We start from the raw sequence: 21697 nt of genomic DNA, 5'->3' as shown, positions 1-21697 counted from the left end.
TGTACTATGGTATGTGGACACGCCCTAGAGCTCATGAACCAGATCCCCAGCTATGGGTAAATAGCCCCACTGCCTTGTGGGCAGCCTTGGGAGAGACAAAGGCTACGGGAGTAAATCCAGACAGCAAATCCAGAGTGGAGCCCCTAAGGCAGCTGGATATCATCGAAAATCCTTCTGGCAGCTCCTGCAGCTAAGCTGGTGCCAAACATATTGCTTCATAAGCTTTCTTTTAGACTACACTGGTGAGGGATCTTAACAACTGGGCATCTTAGGATCTCCATACCTTCCACCCAGGCTTGTGGTGATGATCATCACCCATTGTCCTTCGAGACAGATGGCTGCCAACCACCACCACAATGGTTGCAGTTCCTACATCTGTTCTATCTTCTACTTTTCTTTGTCTGTCCTCTCATCATGGAAGGCAATAAATTATTTTAGAACTTTCATAGAACATTACAGCACAGAAACAGGCCCTTCGGCCCTTCTTGGCTGTGCTGAACCATTTTTCTGCCTAGTCCTACTGGCCTGCACCTGGACCACATCCCTCCATACACCTCTCATCCATGTACTTGTCCAAGTTTTTCTTAAATGTTAATAATGAGCCCGCATTTACCACTTCATCTGGCAGCTCATTCCACACTCCCACCACTCTCTGTGTGAAGAAGCCACCCCTAATGTTCGCTTTAAACTTTTCCCCCTTCACCCTTAACCCATGTCCTGTGGGTTTTTTTTCTCCCCTAGCCTCAGTGGAAAAAGCCTGCTTGCATTCACTCTATCTATGCCCATCATAATTTTATCCACCTCTATCAAATCTCCCCTCATTCTTCTACGCTCCAGGGAATAAAGTCCTAACCTGTTCAGCCTATCTTTGTAACTCAGTTTCTCAAGTCCCAGCAACATCCTTGTAAACCTTTAGCTCTAAGTGACCAGGTGTTATTTTAATATCCAACCTCATTCAAAATCCTAATAAATCAGAACCACCCCTCCCAATTTTAGTTAGAGCAAACAACACACACTCTGCCACTTCCATCAAGTAGCTGTTTTATTTCTACATTTCAAAGTCAATCTGGGTCACAGACAAAAATCAATAAGCAGCAAGTATCCTCAAAACTTAATTGATTAAAGGAGTGACTGATGTTTTGCAGACAGCTGATGCTGACTAGTTAGATAAACTCAAAAATAGCGATCAAATTGTGACAATGGCAATGATATATTTACTAAAGTAGTAAAATTTGTTTTGCATTGCATATTGATAATTTTGAATCCAGGCCATTGAAGGAAAGGAAATCCTCTCAGGAACTGTTAAACATTTTGCATCTACTGACGCACTGTGACTGATGCCCAATCCTAAATACATTCAATTACACTGGGAACTGCAGGGAAAACTTGAAGACAATGAATTTCTTTCCTTCAGCCCTACCTCAAAATTACTGGGTTGCCTCAAAATAAATGTTTAACATTTTCAACTTCTTACCTGGAAGCAAAACTTATGTCTTTCCTTGCCATGAGTCACAGGAGGAAGCTGCAGAAAATCTCCACAAACTATCAACTGGATTCCACCAAAAGGCTCATTGCACTTTCGAACAATCCTGCAAAAGGAAAAGGGAACAATGAACAATGAAAAGGGAACAAAGGCTTAGGTACTGAGCTACTCCCTGAGAATAGAACTTAATCATTATAACACAATTTATGAACATTGGATTAAATTAACTCAGGATACTGAGACACTCTGTGCCCACTTTTGTTTTAGTTAAAAAATGATACCTCCTGTTCAAGGTCTTCTGCTGCTGTAGCCCATCCACTTCAAGGTTTGATGTGTTGTGTATTCAGTGATGCTCTTCTGTACCACCACTGTTGTAATGCATGGTTATTTGAATTACCTTCCCCTTCTTGTCAGCATGAACCAGTCTGGCCATTCTCCTCTAACCTCTCTCACTAACCATATAACCATATCACGGAAACAGGCCATCTCGGCCCTTCTAGTCCGTGCCGAACGCTTACTCTCACCTAGTCCCACCGACCTGCACTCAGCCCATAACCCTCCATTCCTTTCCTGTCCATATACCTATCCAATTTTTTTTTTTCAAATGACAAAATCAAACCTGCCTCTACCACTTCTACTGGAAGCTTGTTCCACACAGCCACCACTCTCTGAGTAAAGAAGTTCCCCCTCGTGTTACCCCTAAACTTTTGCCCCTTAACTCTCAACTCATGTCCTCTTGTTCGAATCTCCCCTACTCTCAATGGAAAAAGCCTATCCACATCAACTCTATAAACTCATGTTTATGAACTTATGTGTCAGAAAGAACAGGGTGGAAGGCAAAAGAGGTAGGGGCACAGCACTGCTGATCAGAAATCGTGTCACAGCTGCAGAAAACAAAATGTTTTCGCCTACAGAACTGCCACTTACTGGTTTTCTGCCAGGCTCTAGAGCAAGATTTCCCAACCTGGGGTCCATGACAGAAGAAAAGGTTGGAACCCCCCTGCCCTAGAGACTGTAATGTGTGAAAATCCCAGGAGTCAGCAGTTTCTGAGATACTCAAACCACTTTGTCTGACACCAACAATCATTCCACAGTCAAAGCCACTTAGATCATATTTCTTCTCCTTTCTGATGTTTGGTCTGAACAACTGAAACTCTTGACCATGTCTGCATGCTGTTATGCATTGAGTTGCTGCCACATGATTGGCTGGTTAGATACTTGCATTAACAAACAGATGTACCTAATAAAAACGGCTGCTGAGCGTATACATAATATATTTTTAAAAATCTCCACTAAAATAAAAGTGGTTGTCAGCACAAAGCAAGTCAAGATCATGGAGTTATTACAATATTTTACAGCATTATTGTCCATAAGTAATCAGCAACCATCAACAATTTCCATTTGTTACTGATAGGTGACAAGCCATCACAGAAAGCACCATATATTTCATATTATATCATAAATGTCGTTCATTTATAAACCATTTGATAATCATATAGATTTTAATGTTATATATGAACAGCAAGAAGTGAAACAGAGGCAGAGTCAAAACAAAAGCCTGGCACCAGCCTAAGAAATTAATATTAGGATGGGATAAATAAGGGCAAGGTTAAAGTGAATAGCAAAGCAGAAAATGGACCTTGGAAATAAAAGGAAGGAACTTTGGAATGCACGCTTCGGGAGACTGAAGCTATAACCACCAATACCAGACTAAAGAACAGAGGCTGCAGTCAGGGACAGGAAGGGAAAAATATTTTTTTCTGTTACAGAGAAAAGGCAGCCCATGGTCATGCCTAGAGGGTCATTTCAAATTGAAAGTGGTTAGAGGATTGGAAGTAAAGGCATATAACAATAGATAAAAATGATGGATGAAGTAGACTTTGTTGTACAGGGGAGGACATGGGTACCTGAGACTTCGGGAAAACCTGAATTTGAATGGGTAGTGAAGGAAACCAACAAGGAGAGAACTGCAAAAAATCAAATCTGGAAGTGGCAACAGAATAGTTTTGACAGTAGATGAGTTGGGGCAAGGTGCAGTCTGTTACGCTGAGGATTTTTCAATCTCTAGGGGAAACAGAACGCCAAGGTTATTAAATCTTACTCAGCCTAAGACAGCAAAGGAGCAGAATTAAAATCAGTAGCAAGGTATTTATATGATCTTTAGTATGTCTTAATGAGGCAGTGCATGTTTGAAAGCTAACTTATATTTTTGGTGACTTCACCAACTTGGGCCTTTTATGACGCTTGTAGGATAAATTGCATAACCATCATGTACTTGGACAGAAAGAAGCTGAGAAACTAATATCTTATCCTAGGTAACAGTGGTTATTATTAGAAACCCCTGCATATATTTGAAAGAGCACAGATATCATTATTAACAAATAATAGTAGTCAGAAACTAAGCAAATTATATGCATAACAAGCACCTTGGTGTGATGATTAACAAGTAAAATAACAAAGTATAATGGGGGCATTAGTGGTGAACATCCAACTGATATACAAAATTGATCTCCTGTGCTACTGTGTGAAAGTACAATGAAAGGCTGGGTACTTTCTCAGAAGGAAGGTGGACTATATTTATCAGTCAGATGTTCACACACCTTTGAATTGTCACCATTACAGATCAGTATCCTTTTTACAAGACCAGAGAGAAATGAGAGACACATAGTATGCCCTTTTAACTGTATGACATACCTCGCCACAGCTTCAAGCTTGTCGAAGAATTCTCCTTCTATCATCGAGATTTCATCTATGATGAGGTGCTTGCAATTTATCCAGTGACTGAGGATCCCGGGTCTTTGAGCCAACTCTACACATTGTTGCAGAGAAGCTTTTCCTGATCCAATCCCTGTAGACACAATAGATCCAAAATCTGTTATATACTTTGGGAAGCATGGTGTCGACTGCTGCTTTCTCAATACCTCAATCTCAAATTGGCAAGTAAATATCTTCCACTTTAGCTAGTATGAACAATTTGAAATATGACAGAAACCACGTGAAATTCTAAACGAGTCAAATCGATGACCACTCTTCATCTGACATTGACATCTCAGTTCATTAGGATTGTTATTTTTATTGTGTAATACAATTGAAATGTTTAGGAAATTGCCAGTTACCTCAGAAATGCCTTTCATAATTAAACTAGTAAAGAAGTGTCTGATCATGTGGTAATCACCAAACCCTCATGAGCCCATAATAGGAAGGCCTTCCCATTAACTTGTAACTAATTGAAAAGCAAAATCATATTTTAATCAAAATTGGTTCCCTAAATCACAATTCATCATAAGGTAAGAGTGTTGAAAACTTAACTAAAAGGCAATAAAGATATTAGAATACTTGGATCTGCGGAGTTAGTTAAACTAAACTATTAACTGTAGCCTCTGCTGGAAATGGTAAAATAGTGCAGAAGTAGAGTGAATATATATAACTTTGCAATGGGCAAGACAGATGTGCATACATACATACTGAGCAGTGTGAAATTGTTCCATTTACTAAATCCAGTGATTTGATTTAGTTTCTATATACAGTACATTGGTAAATTATCAATATTTTTACCCCCCTCATTTGTGATTTTCTTAGATGGTATTCTCAGAAAGACTGTCTGAATCCGTTCAGTCCAGAATCAATACTGGCTCATACAACAGTATCCAGCTAACCCCATTCCACCATTGTCTTCCCAGAGTCTATTTCTTTCTATTACTTATTGCATCTGCCTGCATAATTCTCCTTGATAACATATTCTAGACCCAGATGACGCAAACACGCATTAAAAAAAAACAACTTATTAATTTCTGGTTCCCTGTTAGTTACCTCCAATCTAGATCCTCCAGTTTTTGAAGTTTCTGCCAGGGATCATCATCTTTCAAATCCTGGTTATTAATTTCTTTCCTAACTTCTTACAATCAGTCTGTAGGATCACAATCTTTTATTACTTATGTCATTAGTGCTGATGTGGATGGCAACCTCTGATTATTGATCCCCTTCCCCCAAGGCAAAATTTTCTGATACATTTGAACTTATTGTTATTGGAAATGCAATGAAATGAATAGTAACAGCTGGAACAAAGTGGAGGTAACAATTGGAATAATATCAAAGACAGCCATGCCTGCTTCAGTTTTTCTACTGTAGTAAACTAATTAGTCTATTCCCAAGTCTTCACCTGTAGGTTTCTTGTTTTCAAGTATTTTTCCAATTTTCTTTTCTAAAGGTTACCCCTGAATGTGTAGCCAGGACCATTTACAAACCGGTCAAATAGGTCTGGAAAATAAATGTTCTGCTCGTGCTCGCTAAGATTCCTTTGTCAGTTAGCTTAAATTGGTGTCTTCTTCTTCTGACCGTTTACAGTGAAATTAAGTCAGCACAACTATTCTCCATAGGCGTTCATGGTTTGAAAATGAGAATAGCTCAATAATCAGGATTTTCAGTTCTCTGGAGAGACTAGAGAAGTAAGGCTGCTTCTCCTTAGAATAAAGAATTTTAACTGATCTCCTTTCTGTATTCTGTACCCTGAGAAAAGCTCCAAGGGGATCACAACCTTGTCGTGACTTGGAGGCTTGAGTGCCTCAATGACCTGGAGAGCTATGTTGGCTGGAGTCAGAGCTTTCTGCTTTGGCTCTTTGTAGAGTCACCCATGCCAAACAGGTCAAAGGTTAGAGGCCAGACTAAGAGTGGTCCACTGGTCCTAAAGGTTTGGGGGTTCAGCTCAGGGCTAACAACCCTGACTAGTAAAACTATGGAAACTGCAATGAAGATCATTCTACATCTGAGTGTGATGGTATTCCTGAGTCTCCATCCAGGACTTGCATGACTGGCAATAGTGAAAACTGACAGGAAGTTACTGACATGAAGATGGTAGCTCTGACAACCACCAGAGATGGAGGACCTTCATTGCTGCCCTAAATGCCAACAGCATAATGGACAATAAGTACCCTAACGTCTTCAGAGAACTGAAACTGCTAATCCCAAGTAAAATTATAATAAATTAATCAGGATTCAACCCAGAATCTTGACATCTGCCCCAAAGTCTGTTGCCCAAAATTGAATACAACAGGTTAACTAAGGCCCAAGGATTATCTAGACTTCCGTACTTATTAATGATTAATATACCAATATCTATCAAATAAGTCAAAGAGCCCATTTTTTGCATGCAGAATCTTACCATATTAGAAATTTAGCATCCCCTTTGCTGCTGCACACCTTTTAATATTATACTAGTTATTTCATAAAGATTCTGCTTATTTTTCCTATTGAAACATAACCACTTTATACTTCTACTAAATTTTATTTACCAATTGCCAGCTGCCGTGGAACTACAATTAGTTTTGATGAATAATAAGGAAATGCCACATTTGTCATTTCACTTTTAGCTGGAGCTCCCATTCATTTGGAGGAGATTGAACAGACTGACTTTCAAATGGATAAGTGTTTGAATCACAGTAATAGCTGGAGTGATAGGAAGAGTGATAATCAAAAATTTGAAGATACAAGAAAAAGTTGCATTAATAAATGAGGACTCTAAACCTCTCCAGAAGATGAAAATTTATTTCAGTGGACCAAAACAAAAAATCAGTCAAAGAAATTATGCTTATGAAAACAATGAGCACTAACTTATTCATAGGGAGTGATAGAGGAAAGTTCCTCTGCGTGATTTTTCTTGTTTATGAAATGTACTCCTGTGGCAAAATTTTTGGTGTATATTTCCTCAGTCCTGATCCTTTACTTGTTTTTACCACATATGATGGTGCACAACTGACCTGCAAATGCATGAAGAGTTGTGCCTCCAATATGACAGGCAGCCACCCCAGTGCTGGCAGTGGTATACGTACACTTCGGTGGCAATGCTCCCACAATCCTCTTCAGTAAGAAAGATTTCCCAGTACCTTGAGCAAAATATTAAAAAAAACAATGGTTGGAAAAGTACAAATTCAGTTACATTCTGTGGGATGAAGCAGTGAAATATTATCCAAAATGTTAAAAAAAAAGTTAGGAAACCTTGTCGGTTCTGGTTCTCGCCCGAGATCCAACCTTACAAGAAACAGGTGACCAGTGGTGTGCCTCAGGGATCTGATCTGGGAGCCCTACTCTTGGTAATTTTTATAAATGACCTGGATGAGGAAGTGGAGGGATGGGTTAGTAAATTTGCTGATGACACAAAGGTCGGGGGTGTTCTGGACAGTGTGGAGGGCTGTCAGAGGTTACAGCGGGACATTGATAGGATGCAAAACTGGGCTGAGAAGTGGCAGATGGAGTTCAACCCAGATAAGTGTGAGGTGGTTATTTTGAAAAGTCAAATATGATGGCAGAATATAGCATTAATGCATTAAAGAGTTCATTACTCTTGGCTGTGTGGCGGATCAGAGGGATCTTGGGGTCTGAGTCCATAGGACACTCAAAGCTGCTACGTAGGTTGACTCTGTGGTTAAGAAGGCATACGGTGCATTGGCCTTCATCAACCGTGGGATTGAGTTTAAGAGCCAGAGGTAATGTTGCAGCTATATAGGACCCTGGTCAGACCTCACTTGGGGTACTGTGCTCAGTTCTGGTTACCTCACTATAGGAAGGACGTGGAAACTATAGAAAGGGTGCAGAGGAGACTTACAAGGATGTTGCCTGGATTGGGGAGTATGCCTTATGAGAATATATTGAGTGAACTCAGGCCTTTTCTCCTTGGAGCGATAGAGGATGAGAGGTGACTTGATAGAGGTGTACAAGATAATGAGATCATTGATCGTGTGGATAGTCAGAGGCTTTTTCCCAGGCCTGAAATGGTTAGTACGAGAGGGCATAGTTTTAAGGTGCTTGGAAGTAGGTACAGAGGAGATGTCGGTGTAAGTTTTAAAAAAAAATATACACAGAGTGGTGAGTGCATGGAATGGGCTGTCAGCGGTGGTGGTGGAGGTGGATACGAAAGGGTCTTTTAAGAGACTCCTGGATAGCTACATGGAGCTCAGAAAAATAGAGGGCTATGGGTAAAGCCTCGGTAGTTCTAAGGTAGGGACATGTTGGGCACAGCTTAGTGGGCCGAAGGGCCTGTATTGTGCTGTATGTTTTCTATGTTTCTAATCAACTATCTTCATTTCTGTGCAGCACTTCCATTTACAGAGCTTCACTTGTTAAAATTAGTCAAGTATAAAATATTTGGACTGTAGATTTGTAATGACAATATTCCATATTCTTTGATATTTCATATTTCTTTAAGATAGGCTATTGAGCATCAAATCAACACTGGCTCACAGTGCAATCCCCATTCCCCCATTAGCTGTTGCTGCAGCCCACTTTCCCTGCATTTCCATCAGCTCACCCCAGATCTTATTTCCCACCTATTTACTAGGGGCAATACTGATCTATTAATCTACCGATGTGCACATCCTTGTGGTCGGTCACAAGAAAGTTTGCTAACTCCACACAGAGAACACTGGAAGTCAGAAATGAATCCAGTCACTGTGGCTAGGAGGCAGCTCAGCACAAGACAACATCTGTAATTTATTTTACAATCCTTCCTCACAGACAACAGGAAAAAGAATAAGCTTAGACTGGATTTCAGATCTCTGCCAACAACACTCCCACCCCAGTCTCTAGTCTACACCATTCTTCATTTGACAGATTCCAGTCAGGAAAATGCTAATTCAGCTGGAAAGAGACTAGAGACAAGATTTGAGACTAGAGGAGGGAATAAAATGATCTTCAGAAATGCATTTGATGATATTTGCACTCCGAATAACCTCAACGTTTCCAGGCTATCTATCCCTAGCCCTATAAGTAAAATCTTGATCTTTCATTTATTCAAACTCACAACCATGATTTGAGAATCACAATGTTTTTTGCAAGGAAAAAGTCTGCCTCTACACCCATTAAATTACCAGCACTTCCAGTGAAGAAGACATTCTTTCCTTTAAGGACCATGGCAAGGACGTGCGACTGTTCCTTTGAGAGCCTCCTTCCCACTGGCATTGACAAGATGGGCTTTTTGGTGGGTTTCAGTTCTGTATTCTGCAACAGAACAGCATACAACATTTAAAGGATTTTTCGAATTGCCTAGCCCCATCCTCTCTTCACCCACTCACCAAATATAATAAGCTCGAGTTATCCAGGTATTTGTCCGCAAACCCTCAGAGACAGCAAATGCTTTATCGACTTGCAATTCTAATACACATCATATAATTTTGCATTGCAAAGAGGGAGAGTGGAGATGTTATGCTGACAAGGAATGATCCATGGCCAAGAAATGATCATCAAATATTTGGCTTGAAGGACCAGCATTAAGCATTTCCACTTCAGACATGGGAAAAAAATCAGAGCTCTCGCTCTTTCTACATTTTACATTAAAATTAATATGCTGATAAAAGAACAATTGTGTGCTTTTCAAAATGGCAAACCACTTAACCTCAACGACTAAATTGTGCTGCTGGAGCAATTTTGCTTCTTTGTAAATGGCATGGAATGGCAAGACTTAAAAGATAGAGAGCAATGATTTACTTATTATGAGCCATCTATTATTAACAATAAAACAATAGGGCTAGAAATTTATTATAGTGCTAAAGCATTATTGTCACTATTCCAACATTGTTTTTAGTGGCATCAGACAGCTCAGCCTTCAACCACGTGGCTGACACTGAGTTTCTCTGTGTAACATTATACTGTTGTCAGTTTGTGAGGTGCTGCTACATGGACCTATTACAAAATATTGTAACTATCAGCATTTAAACTAGCAGTTTCAATGTTAGCAAGCAGCTGTTAAATGGGTGTACCTAAAGCAGCTGCTGAGATGTCTGATTCTGCAGTAACAGGAGCAGAGCAAGAGGTTGCTCATAGATATTCTGAAAGTCCTAGAAAAGCTGAAGAATGGTACCCACAGAAGGTACTTCTATTGAATACAGAGCGCACAAAGACACTCAGGAATCCAGCTCCAGGAAATCGCCAGGGAGGTCTCTACGGGGATAATACAATGTGGTTGCAATCTATGAAAGTGAGCACTTTGGTGGAGCCTACAGATCGGGTGGTTGCCCTGCCCACCCTGTCTGCTCCAGATGAAAATGTAGATGAAATAGTTTCTCATCATGTATGGAGTTTATGTGATCTCCTCAAAGCACAAGAAGCAAACTGTGAGAGGTGATAGATCAGCAGCAGCAGACTGCAACAATTCCAAGGCTAGGAAATGGGAAGTGTCCATGACCTGACCTGTAAGATCAACGTGATCCAAGCGCTGCAGTAACAGTGGTCCTGCAACATCAGAACTGCAGAGCAATAACTGATATTGCAGGAGATCCCTGGTCATAGTGACAAAAAAAAAAGAATGCAGTTTGAATATTAGTCCCTTAAATATTACTGTTAAAGGGAAAGCAGGGTTAATAAAAGTTAATTGGTCTGTAAGCACATGTAATATTTCAGACAGGCAAAGTCAAAGAATGAGATTGGTAATTTACTTTGGTATTACAGAATTGACATCACTTGCAGTTTTCTCAGGAAAAAAATGGTGAAACTGCAAAGAAAATCCAATTCTCAATGAAAGCAACATCTACTGTGCGACCATCCGTTGCAAGAACTAATATAAATTTCCCATTGGGTGCTAAAGCACCTAGAAAGGTGTACAAAATCATTCTACTTCAGATTAAGCGGATGTACAACTGTGTGAAGAAGTTTCCTGCCTGTTGAGTCTAGATGAACTGTAGGCCAGCCAGCAACGCCATAGGATTTTACCTGTCGGTGACCTCTGTCTCTGATACACTCCAATATTTAAGAGAAGCCGTCGAATACTAGATATTCACTTAACTACCAGCTCAACTTGGGCCACACAGAGTCAACTGAGTTTACAGCAGAGGGAGATGCCGAGTCCAACCCCCAGGCCAAAATGGATAAAGGGACACTATACAGTAATTTTCTTCCAAATGATAAATATTAAATGCTCTGAAAAGTAGGATCAGCAAGCTTTTCAAAAATCACAGTTGATAGATTCAGGTTTGTTATGAGCATCAAAGCATATGAGGGGTAAAGTGAATTCTTATGTAAAAGAAGAGGCAGTTTTAGGGCTGATCTGGTTCCTGGCCATTCCAGCACACTTCAATCAGAATGATTATATGAGTAAGAAGATAAATATAGTTTGTTTAACCTACTATGCTCTCAGTACATGTGTAAAAGCCTCAGCTTTTAAATATAATAATAGGTTGAATTTAAATGTAGTCAGAACTGGTATGATTAGTCCACATTAGGGCCTGCTGGCTAATCATCAAAAGGTGATCAGCCTTTCTATTAAAGAATAAATTGTTTTAAAAGTTATTTCCCATCTATCTGCAGTTCCAGAATGAATAATTTATAAAACTTTATAAAAACAGGCGTAGACGAGTGTGTCTCCACATCACTGAGTTTTGCCCAACCAGAAGCCCTGGATGAACCATGAGATCTGCAATCTGCTGAGCATCAGTTCAGTGGGATTCAGGTCTGGTGACCAAATCATATTCAAGAGGTCCAGGTACTATCTCCACAATGCCATCTCACAAGTGAAGTCCATTCCAGTCTAAACTTGAATCACTGAAGGATGAAAGCTACAAAGTGAAAGCAAATGACGTAGGTGTCAACAGGCTTCGCTCCCAGATGAGCTCAGTGCCTTCTGCGCGTGCTTTGACTGTCAAAACATGGAGGACCCTTCCTAAACTCCCACAGCCCCTAGTGACCCTGTGATTTCAGTCATGAGAGCATCCTTCAGGAGGGTGAACTTATGGAAGGCATCCAACCCAGGCAGGGTACCTGGCTGAGTCTGTTATCAATTAGCTGCAGTGTTCTCCAATATCTTTAACCTCTCATTTCAGCAGTTTGAGATATCCATCTGCTTCAAGCAGACTTCAATTATACTGGTGCCCAAGAAGAAAACTATCCTGCCTCAAATAACTATCATGCAGTATCGCTTACATCCACTGTGATGAAGTGAACACGAAGTACACTGCAGATGCTGTGGTCAAATCAAGACATACAAAAAAACTGGATGAACTCAGCAGGTCGGGCAGCATCCTTTGAAAGAAGCAGTCAACGTTTCGGGTCGAGACCCTTCGTCAGGACTAAAAAAGGAGGGAGCAGGGGCCCTATAAAGAAGGTGGGGGGAGGGTGGAAAACCAATCAGAGGAAAGATCAAGGGGTGGGGAGGGGAAGCAGGGAGGGGATAGGCAGGAGAGGGAGGGACATGGTATGAACATCGAATTCTCCAACTTCCGGTAATTCCCTCCCTCTCCCTTCCCCCATCCCACCTTCACTCTGTCTCCTCTTCTAGCTGACTATCACATCTCATGACTCTGCCTTCTTCTACTACCCATAGTGCTTTCCCCTTAGATTCCTTCTTCACCTCTCCTGCCTATCCCCTCCCTCACCCCTTAACCTTTCCTCTGATTGGTTTTCCACCCTCCCCCCACCTTCTTTAGTCCTGACGAAGGGTCTCGACCCGAAACGTTGACTGCTTCTTTCAACGGATGCTGCCCGACCTGCTGAGTTCATCCAGCTTTTTTTGTACACTGTGATGAAGTGTTTTGAGAGGTCTGGTATGGAAACACCATTGCCCTTGAAGGGAAAGCCCTACAAACAGTCATGGATACAGCCCAGTCCATCAGAGGTAAAGCCCACCCCACCATTGAGCACTGTTGCAGGCAAGCACCATCCAGGCTATGCTCTCTCTCACTGTTGCAAGAATAAGATACAGGAGCCTCAGGACCCACACACCATCAGGTTCAGGAACAATTATATCCCTCTACCATCAGGCTCTTGAACCAGTGGGGATAACTTCACTTGCCCCATCACTGAACTGTTCCCACAGCCCATTAACTTACTTCCAAGGTCTCTTCATCTCATGTTCTCAACATTTAATGCTTATTTATTATTATTATTACTACTACTACAATATTTTTTTCCCTCTTTGTATTTGCAGTTTGTTGTCTTTTGCATATCGTGTAGGTGAGGCCCTTCATTGATTCTATTACATTTCTTGAATTTACTGTGTATGCCCATGAGAAAACAAATCGCAGGATCGTATATGGTGACGTGTACTTTGACAATAAATTTACTTTGAACAAGGTAGATGGGCAAACCGTCAATGCAGCCCCACTTACAATTATAAGGAGACACATACATGGGAGCCACAAAGGGAGACCACCCAAATCCTTTCTCCTCAGCAAAAGAAACATTCAATTTGATTGAAACCCATTTGTTGACAATCAGCCTGGCATGAGAAAGCACTATAATACACCAAAGCTCCCACATCACTCATCCAGTTGACCATCTTTAAGTATTCCTCATAGCATTTTGTCCTGAAATCAAAAACAGAACATAGAAATGTAATGCACAACCACAGGCCCTTTGGCCCACAATGACTATGCCAACTTATCTGCCTGCACATGATCCATATCATTCCATTCCCTGTATGTTCACGTGCCTGTCCAAATGCCTCTTAATTGACACCACTTCACCACCACCCCGGGAGCATACTTTAGGCACCTATTATTTTGTGCGTAAAAGAAATGAGGAGGAAAAGATTACAAACCAGGCAGTTTTCTGACGTATTGGTCCTTGACCGCTTGATCTGCTTGTTTGGACCAGTGTTACCTATTTGATTCTTCAGTCCTTTTGTAGAAGTTGGTGACTGTACATTGCTCTGCAATGGAAGCTTATTCGCTCTTTCAATGTCCTGCACCTGCACAGGGCTAATTGTGTCAAAAGTGCGAGGAAGGGCGGAGAGCAGCCGTGTCCGATCACTGACTGGCTTGCTGATCTTCTTCTCTGCAGCATACTTAATGGATAATGTTTTGAAAAGTATTTTCAGTTTGTCTGGTGGGCAGTTCGAAATTAGTATCTGAATATTTTCAGGAATCAATTTGACAGTACTCTTCCCATCCCGAATGAAGCGGGTAAAAAGCTGGATTTCACGCAAGACAAAAGTCTGTGACAACTTCCCATCATTCACAAGAAGAGCAATCTCTCGAAACTCATTGCGCCCAAGGGCGACACTGGCATTACGGATATTTTTGCGTTTGGTAGCTTGGCCAGCCTGATCGAGGTATTCCACTGTGACACTGCACTGGACCTCCACACCTGAAGTAGGGAACATGCTACTCCTCCAAAGAGAAAAGCTGCAGAAATTAGAAATAAAACAGTTACCAGATCATAGAGAGTTACAGCATGAAAACAGGTTCTTTGGCCTACTGAGTGTACAAAACCATAGTTGAGCCATTTACACTAATCCTGTGTTATACCCCACACATCCCTATGAACACCCATCAGATTCTACACACTAGGGACAATTCATAGTGATCATTGAACCAGCCAACCTACGTGCCTTTGAGAAGCAGAAGGAAAACAGGAATACAGAGGTGTGATGGTATTGGGTGTGATGGCATTTGCTGAAGGCTCTAAACTCAAAGATCTTAAGCCTTACTGGATATAAATAGCCACAAATACACTAACCAAAGGGAGATAATACTGTAACTACCCAATCTTCAAAGACCCGTTTACTTCCCTGTTTATTCTCCATGGTGAGTTTTAGCTGCCAATACCCACCGTTTGAGCAGTGGGTCCCTCCTGCTTACTAAGGAGACAATATTTCCAACTAACAAAATGCTTAAAACACAGTTCATTTATTTTCAGTGATACACATTTGAATTGACACCTTCTCAAAGCTCATTTAAAACTCACAAAGGAGTTCTATCTTAAAGTTTGTTTCCCAATTAGAAACTGTTTCTAAAACACAAAGCATTTCTTAAACTCAAAGGATTTCAAAAACACAGGTACAATTCCTACAAATTGAAAATACTAGCAAGTCATCTGTTGCTGAAAGGAATGGATTCTACTTACCCCACCTTCCTATCATTCTTCTTGATGAACTTCAACCACTCCTAATAAACCTGGATTTCTCACCATATTTATACCCTTTCTCTACCACTTCAGTAACTTCATACGCATACGATGTTTCCTCAGATGTCCTTTCAACACAGCCTAAAAGCACTTTGGAGTCATAGTTCTTCAGCTACCTACTATCAATGCTGTAAAGCTAACTTCCTTGAGAACATAAAATGTCCCAAATGTAAACACAAAGTTATTGATATGCTAAATAATATTATCCATCTGTTGCGCAAGCTTCTTTGAACCAAACAACTTAAGAGTCAGCTTGTCTGTTTGAATCAACCCAAATTAAGGAACCTTTGTCTTGTTCTGCACATAAGGAGTAATAAAGCAAGTGTGGTAAGCTAAACCTTACTTCTCCCAAACAGAATGTCTACTAGTCACAAAACCTGTTTGCAAAGTTGGATTTTAGATAACCCTTTTTTAAAACCAAATTATGAAGACTGACTAGTACTGAGGATTGACTTCCCTTTGCGACCAGAAGTCAAACAACTGATAGCCGGAAGTTTACTTAAATCTGTTTGTGATCCTAGAAATGGCAGATACTGTGTTCCGAAAGCACGGTTAGCTAACAAACAAGCGAAAGGAGTCTACTGGCCAAGAAGCGAATATCCATCACAGAGGAAAGCCACATAGTAAGAGTACGTGGAAACTCCACAGGGTCAGGAAGGAGCTACAATCTCCAACGCTGCCAGATTACAGCCCAAACTGCACATTATTCCTGTAACATTTATTGTTAGAGTAGATCAAACCACATTTCTCATTTTCCATTCAGGAATGGAAAATATCCTAATAACACTAGTACAACGAGAATTATAATGGCGAAGACGGACGGGGGAAAGGTCTAAAATTGTTAGAGTAAGCGTGAACGTGTTTAAACAACTAAGTGGTTGATAAGGGAAGTCTGATCAAGGGAATGGAAGTAATTAACATGACAGACATTCTACCGTCTGAAATTTACTTCCTGAATCTGAATTGGTTTCTAAGTTTCATTCCTATTTCTAGTTCACCTGCAGTCTGTAGATTTAGGTGACTGTATACACGCAGGGTAGTTTCTTCTCTTCTTTCTCCCTCCTCTCAGACTCGTGTCAGCTTCCAACGTTGCCCCACTTCACTCCATCAACCAGCAGATCTCAAGAGCAGCAAACGTTTCTTTGCCGTTGCAACATAGAAAGTCTCAAGTTTATAAATGAGAATTCACTTACCTTCTCCCTAACCTAACTTTTTACAATATACCCCAATGTGGATATGCATTTATTTGTCCCCACGGCATCCGCTGTAATTTTCAAATTGCCCGGCGTGAATTGAGCCAATCAAAGCAAGGCGCTTTAAACTTCAAACCAATCACATTTGCGTCCACCAGGTCAAAGGTCGAAATCGCTGTTATGACGTTACTGCGCTGGGTTCTGCTGTAATTCATTGGGGCAAAGTGAAATGTACTGAGGGTCGGGAATCGACGTTGTCACTGTTGTAAAGAGGTTCTCGTTTAGAGTTTATACTTTTGTCAGATGCATTTTTAAAGTTGATATCTATATCTCACTTTCTGGCGTCTTCCCACTTCTTTTTAATCCTGAAGAAGGGTCTCGGCTCGAAACGTTCACTGTTTATTCATTTCCATATGTGTGGTCTGACCTGCTGAGTTCCTCCAGCATTTTATGTGTCTTCCTTTGGGTTTCCAGCATCTGTAAACATTCTCGTGTCCATCTCTCAGTTTTCATAGCAGGGACGAACTGGAGAAATAGTGAAACTTTCGAAAGTTTGGAGGATGGTTTTTGTATTCGCTGGATTAACTTTATGTAATAAACAGGGTAGATGATAAGAAACTGTTGCGTTGTTATTTAGTACGTTTTTTTTAAGGTGCAATGTTTTACCTGCGTTTTAATTAAACTCTTTAGCAAGATAGCAAGCAAAAAAAGGGAGGGGCGTACAATCATTGTCGAAGTGACATATTACTTTGTATGCAGCCTTCATGCATCGATTTTCCGGTGCTTTTCACTTCGGTATTAATTGAAGTGTTTTACAGTAAAATGTGGGGCATTTAGCTAGGATATCTAATAGAGGAAGAAATCAAATACCGTTGCTGGAAAGCCAAAGCATGGTAGGAAGTTATATCTGGTGTGAAAATAGGCAATAGTTGAAATACTGTAAAGAGAGAGCTATGTCAGGTCAATGTCTCCAAATCTAGTTCACTCCAACTGCATGTATGCCCTTTCGCTGGAGGCCTGTCTTCTTTCATTTTTGCCCCTTTTTCAAATAATGATGGGGCTCTCTACAGAGAAGTCATCGACCTGACACAGTGGTATCAAGAAAACAACCTCTCCCTCAAGGTCTTAAAAACAAAGGAGCTGCTTGTGGACTACAGGAGGAATGGAGACAGGCTAGCCCCTATTGACATCAATGGATCTGGTGTTGAGAGGGTGAACAGCTTGAATTTCCTCGGCATAAACATGACCGAGGATCTTGCGTGGTTTGTACATACTGGCTGTGTGGTGAAAAAGGCACACCAAGTCAAGTCAAGTCACTTTTTATTGTCATTTTGACCATAACTGCTGGTACAGTACACAGTAAAAACGAGACAACGTTTTTCAGGACCATGGTGCTACATGAAACAGTACAAAAACTACACTGAACTACATAAAAACAACACAGACAAAAAAAAGTACTCTAGACTACAGACCTACCCAGGACTGCATAAAGTGCACGAAACAGTGCAGGCATTACAATAACTAATAAGCAAGACAATAGGCACAGTAGAGGGCAGTAAGTTGGTGTCAGTCCAGGCTCTGGGTATTGAGGAGTCTCATTGCTTGGGGAAGAAAGTGTTACATAGTCTGGTCGTAAGAGCCCGAATGCTTCGGTGCCTTTTCCCAGATATCAGGAGGGAGAAGAGTTTGTATAAGGGGTGCGTGGGGTCCTTCCTAAAGCTGTTTGCTTTGCGGACGCAGCGTGTAGTGTAAGTGTCTGTAATGGCGGGGAGAGAGACCCCGATGATCTTCTCAGCTGACCTCACTATCCGCTGCAGGGTCTTGCGATCTGAGATGGTGCAATTTCCAAACCAGGCAGTGATGCAGCTGCTCAGGATGCTCTCAATACAACCCCTGTAGAATGTGATGAGGATAGGGGGGAGGTAGGAGATGGACTTTCCTCAGCCTTCGCAGAAAGTAGAGATGCTGCTGGGCTTTCTTTGCTATGGAGCTGGTGAGATTCTCCGCCAGGTGAACACCAAGAAATTTGGTGCTCTTTACGATCTCCACCGAGGAGCCGTCGATGTTCAGCGGAGAGTGTCTCTCTCACCTCAGACAGTTGAAGAAGTTTGGTATGGGCCCCCAAATCCCAAGAACTTTCCTTAGGGGCACAATTGAGGGCATCCTGACTGGCTGCATTACTGCCTGGTACGGGAACTGTACTTCCCTCAATCGCAGGACTCTGCAGAGAGTGGTGCGGACAGCCCAGCACATCTGTAGATGTGAACTTCCCGCTATTCAGGACATTACAAAGACAGGTGTGTAAAAAGGGCCTGATGGATCATTGGGGACCCAGTTCACCCCAACCACAAACTGTTCCAACTGCTACCATCCGGGAAACGGTACCGCAGCATAAAAGGCAGGACCAACAGGCTCCAGGACAGCTTCTTCCATGGGGCCATCAGGTTGCTTAATTCATGCTGATGCAACTGTATTTCTATGTTATACTGACTATCCTGTTGTACATACCATTTATTATAAATTGCACATGGCACATTTAGATGGAGATGTAACGTAAAGATTTTTACTCATGTATATGAAGGATGTAAATAATAAAGTCAATTCAATTCAATTTAGGAAATCGCTTGTACGGACTTGATTTGCCAGAAAAGTTATTCAAAATTGTTTATTGCCATTTCCAGTGAGCAAGTATAAAGGAGAACGAAATAATTGAACAAAACATCCTGCTTATTTTACCATTAGTATTTGGCTTGCCACTACCATTCTGTTTCAGTCCTCGAATCTATATGTGTTGAAATTTCCGGGCACCTTGCAGATTTCTGCATTCTAACTTGTTTTTGGTACTTTTGTAAAAGGGAGAAGCAATAGATACTCAAATTAGTCCCCATGATGGCCCTGGTACACTGTTTAAATATGTTCAGATATTCAGCAATTTCTGTTTCTTCTGCCCTCCCACTTCCTCTTGTAATTCACATAATCTAGAAGTTTTGTAACCCAATCTATAATTTTTAATTATGTGTAGTTATTGTATGCCATGCTTGTTCAGAAGTGTGATGATTGCAGAGAATGATAACTAGTGATTTGGTTGTGAAGTTGATGGAAGAGCTGTGATAATGCTCACTTAAAAAGGAGAGATGGGATTTTTTCATTTTAATGTCACATCTGAAAAGCAATGTATCTGAAACAGACATAAACTATCAGGAAAGATTTTGTGCTCATGTCTTGGAGTAGAGGTTAAACCTAAAACATTAAGTGAAAAATAATAAACATTGTTGGTGCTATAATTGTGTTGCCACATTAAATCATTTGCACTTAATCAGAGAAATTATATTCCCTTTGCTTTATACAACTCCATCCCCACCTTCCCTAATAAGGAAAATTAACTTATTTCTCCCTTTTCTCTGGGTCAGATGAAGGGTTCAGAATGTGAACTTCAAATATTCACTATTACTCTTTTCATGATTTCTACTGGATTACCAACTGTCTCCAGAATTTTCTGTTTTTATTTTAAACACAAAGCATTCTGACTCGAACAGAGATGAACTATAACCCACAAGAAACAAAATCTTTTCTGATTTCTTTAGAAAAAATTCAAATCCCTTTCCCACTGGTGCAGGGAATATGTGCTAATCAGTGCAACCTTTGAGTTCCAAGCATAACCCACCTACCAAGTATCATTACTAATTGCAATGTCAGTGTGGATGTATTATATATATGCAAAGCACTTGAATGCAAAGAGTCCTGTAAATCTGCTGCAGTGCCAGTTCTAGATTAAATATTATATAACAGATCTGACAAATCAAATCTCAGCATTCTTGAGATGCTGCAAATCCGTTACCCTAAAAACCCAGGGATTCAATTGAATCCAGAATGACATGCCAAGAGCTGCACTAAGTGTAATGAAGCCACAACACAAGTGTGACAAAATACCATCGTTCAATTGATAGAATTAAGCAACCTCCCAGCCTATGCAACACCTTGAGGTCCTTTTGTCCAACTACATCTAATGATGGATAGTGCTGGACAATTGAACAACTATTGAGAGAATGAGGTTCTAAGATTATTATTTACTCAATGATAATGGAGTACAGCACATGTTCAAAGTACATTTATTATCAAAATATGTATTATGTATTATAAAACATTATAAAACCTTGAGGTTTGTCTCCTTACAGGCAACTACAAAGCAAAGAAATCCAAATGGAACCCATTAAAACAAAAGAAGACCGTCAAACACCCAATGTGAGGAGAGAAAAAAATAACACGTTGTGCAAACAATAAAAGTAAGCAATAACATTCAGAATGAAAGTGAATCCGTAGACATGAAGCCTTGAGCAGCGCAGAGCCCAGTAAAAGTCACAGAGCAGCGAGCAGAACTGGCCCGACCCTCGCCTCTTGTTCTGACCCCTACCCTTTCAATCTATCTGGCCCAGTTTTTAAATCATTTAAACATCGGTTCATTCCTCATACTAGGACCCAGACCCTGTTGCATTGATACGCTCTGGGCCTGGGGCCTGCCACCACCTTTCGGCCTGTATTCAATCTTCCCAAATCAGCCTGACGTTTAGATCGATCAAACCTCACTCTTGGTTTAGGTGGACGGGCCTTGAATCTGCCTCTCCTCCACTCAGCTCACCCCAACTTTGCCTTGTACCAGCGCAGTTCGATCTCAACTCAGCTTCACCTTCACTGGCCTCTCCATTGTTTGCGGTGATCAATTACTATAAAATTTAAAAGAAAAAGTGTTATTAATAAAGTACTTAGTTGTATTCTTTGTTTTGTTTGCTGCCAGCAATAGTCATTGGACTTCATTAGTGCCATCTTCAACTGGAATATGAGTGTTAGAGACAAGACAGAAGCATTCACAACATTGTTCAACCAGAAGTGTGATATAAGTGATCCATCCCACAGAACATCAAGCATTGCAGCACAGGACTGGGCCTTCAACCCATGCTGCTGTGCCGACCTTTTAACCTAGTCCAACATAAATCTAATCCATCCCTCCTGCATAGCCCTCCATTTTTTTTTATCAGCCACATGCCTATCTAAGAGTTTCCTAAATGCCCTAATGCATCTGCCTCCATCACCACTCCTGACAAAGCTTTCCAGTCACACACCACTTCCAATGTAAAGAACC

The 21697-nt window shown here is 40.9% G+C and overlaps 1 protein-coding gene across 2 annotated transcripts in view; it reads right to left on the bottom strand.

Moving 5' to 3' along the window:
* The window catches only part of pif1 (PIF1 5'-to-3' DNA helicase homolog (S. cerevisiae)), a 43331-nt gene extending 26708 nt beyond the window's left edge, over positions 1 to 16623 (bottom strand). Inside the window, exons 1-6 of one of the 2 annotated variants that reach the window (XM_073062383.1) lie at positions 16561 to 16623; positions 14001 to 14586; positions 9343 to 9472; positions 7237 to 7362; positions 4178 to 4331; positions 1475 to 1589 (exon numbers count right to left, since the gene is read on the bottom strand). In XM_073062383.1, coding sequence (XP_072918484.1) covers positions 1475 to 1589; positions 4178 to 4331; positions 7237 to 7362; positions 9343 to 9472; positions 14001 to 14564 — 1089 coding nt within the window. In that variant the 5' untranslated portion in view covers positions 14565 to 14586; positions 16561 to 16623. Of the gene's footprint in view, positions 1 to 1474; positions 1590 to 4177; positions 4332 to 7236; positions 7363 to 9342; positions 9473 to 14000; positions 14587 to 16365 lie in introns of both variants that reach the window. The other variant, XM_073062382.1, reaches the window with a different exon arrangement.
* Between the last annotated feature and the right edge of the window lie 5074 nt (positions 16624 to 21697).

The sequence above is a fragment of the Hemitrygon akajei genome, chromosome 12 (assembly GCF_048418815.1).
Source record: "Hemitrygon akajei chromosome 12, sHemAka1.3, whole genome shotgun sequence".
NCBI lineage: Eukaryota > Metazoa > Chordata > Chondrichthyes > Myliobatiformes > Dasyatidae > Hemitrygon > Hemitrygon akajei.
The sequence above is the reverse complement of the archived record's forward strand: the minus strand, read 5'-3'. Positions and strand labels throughout refer to the sequence as shown.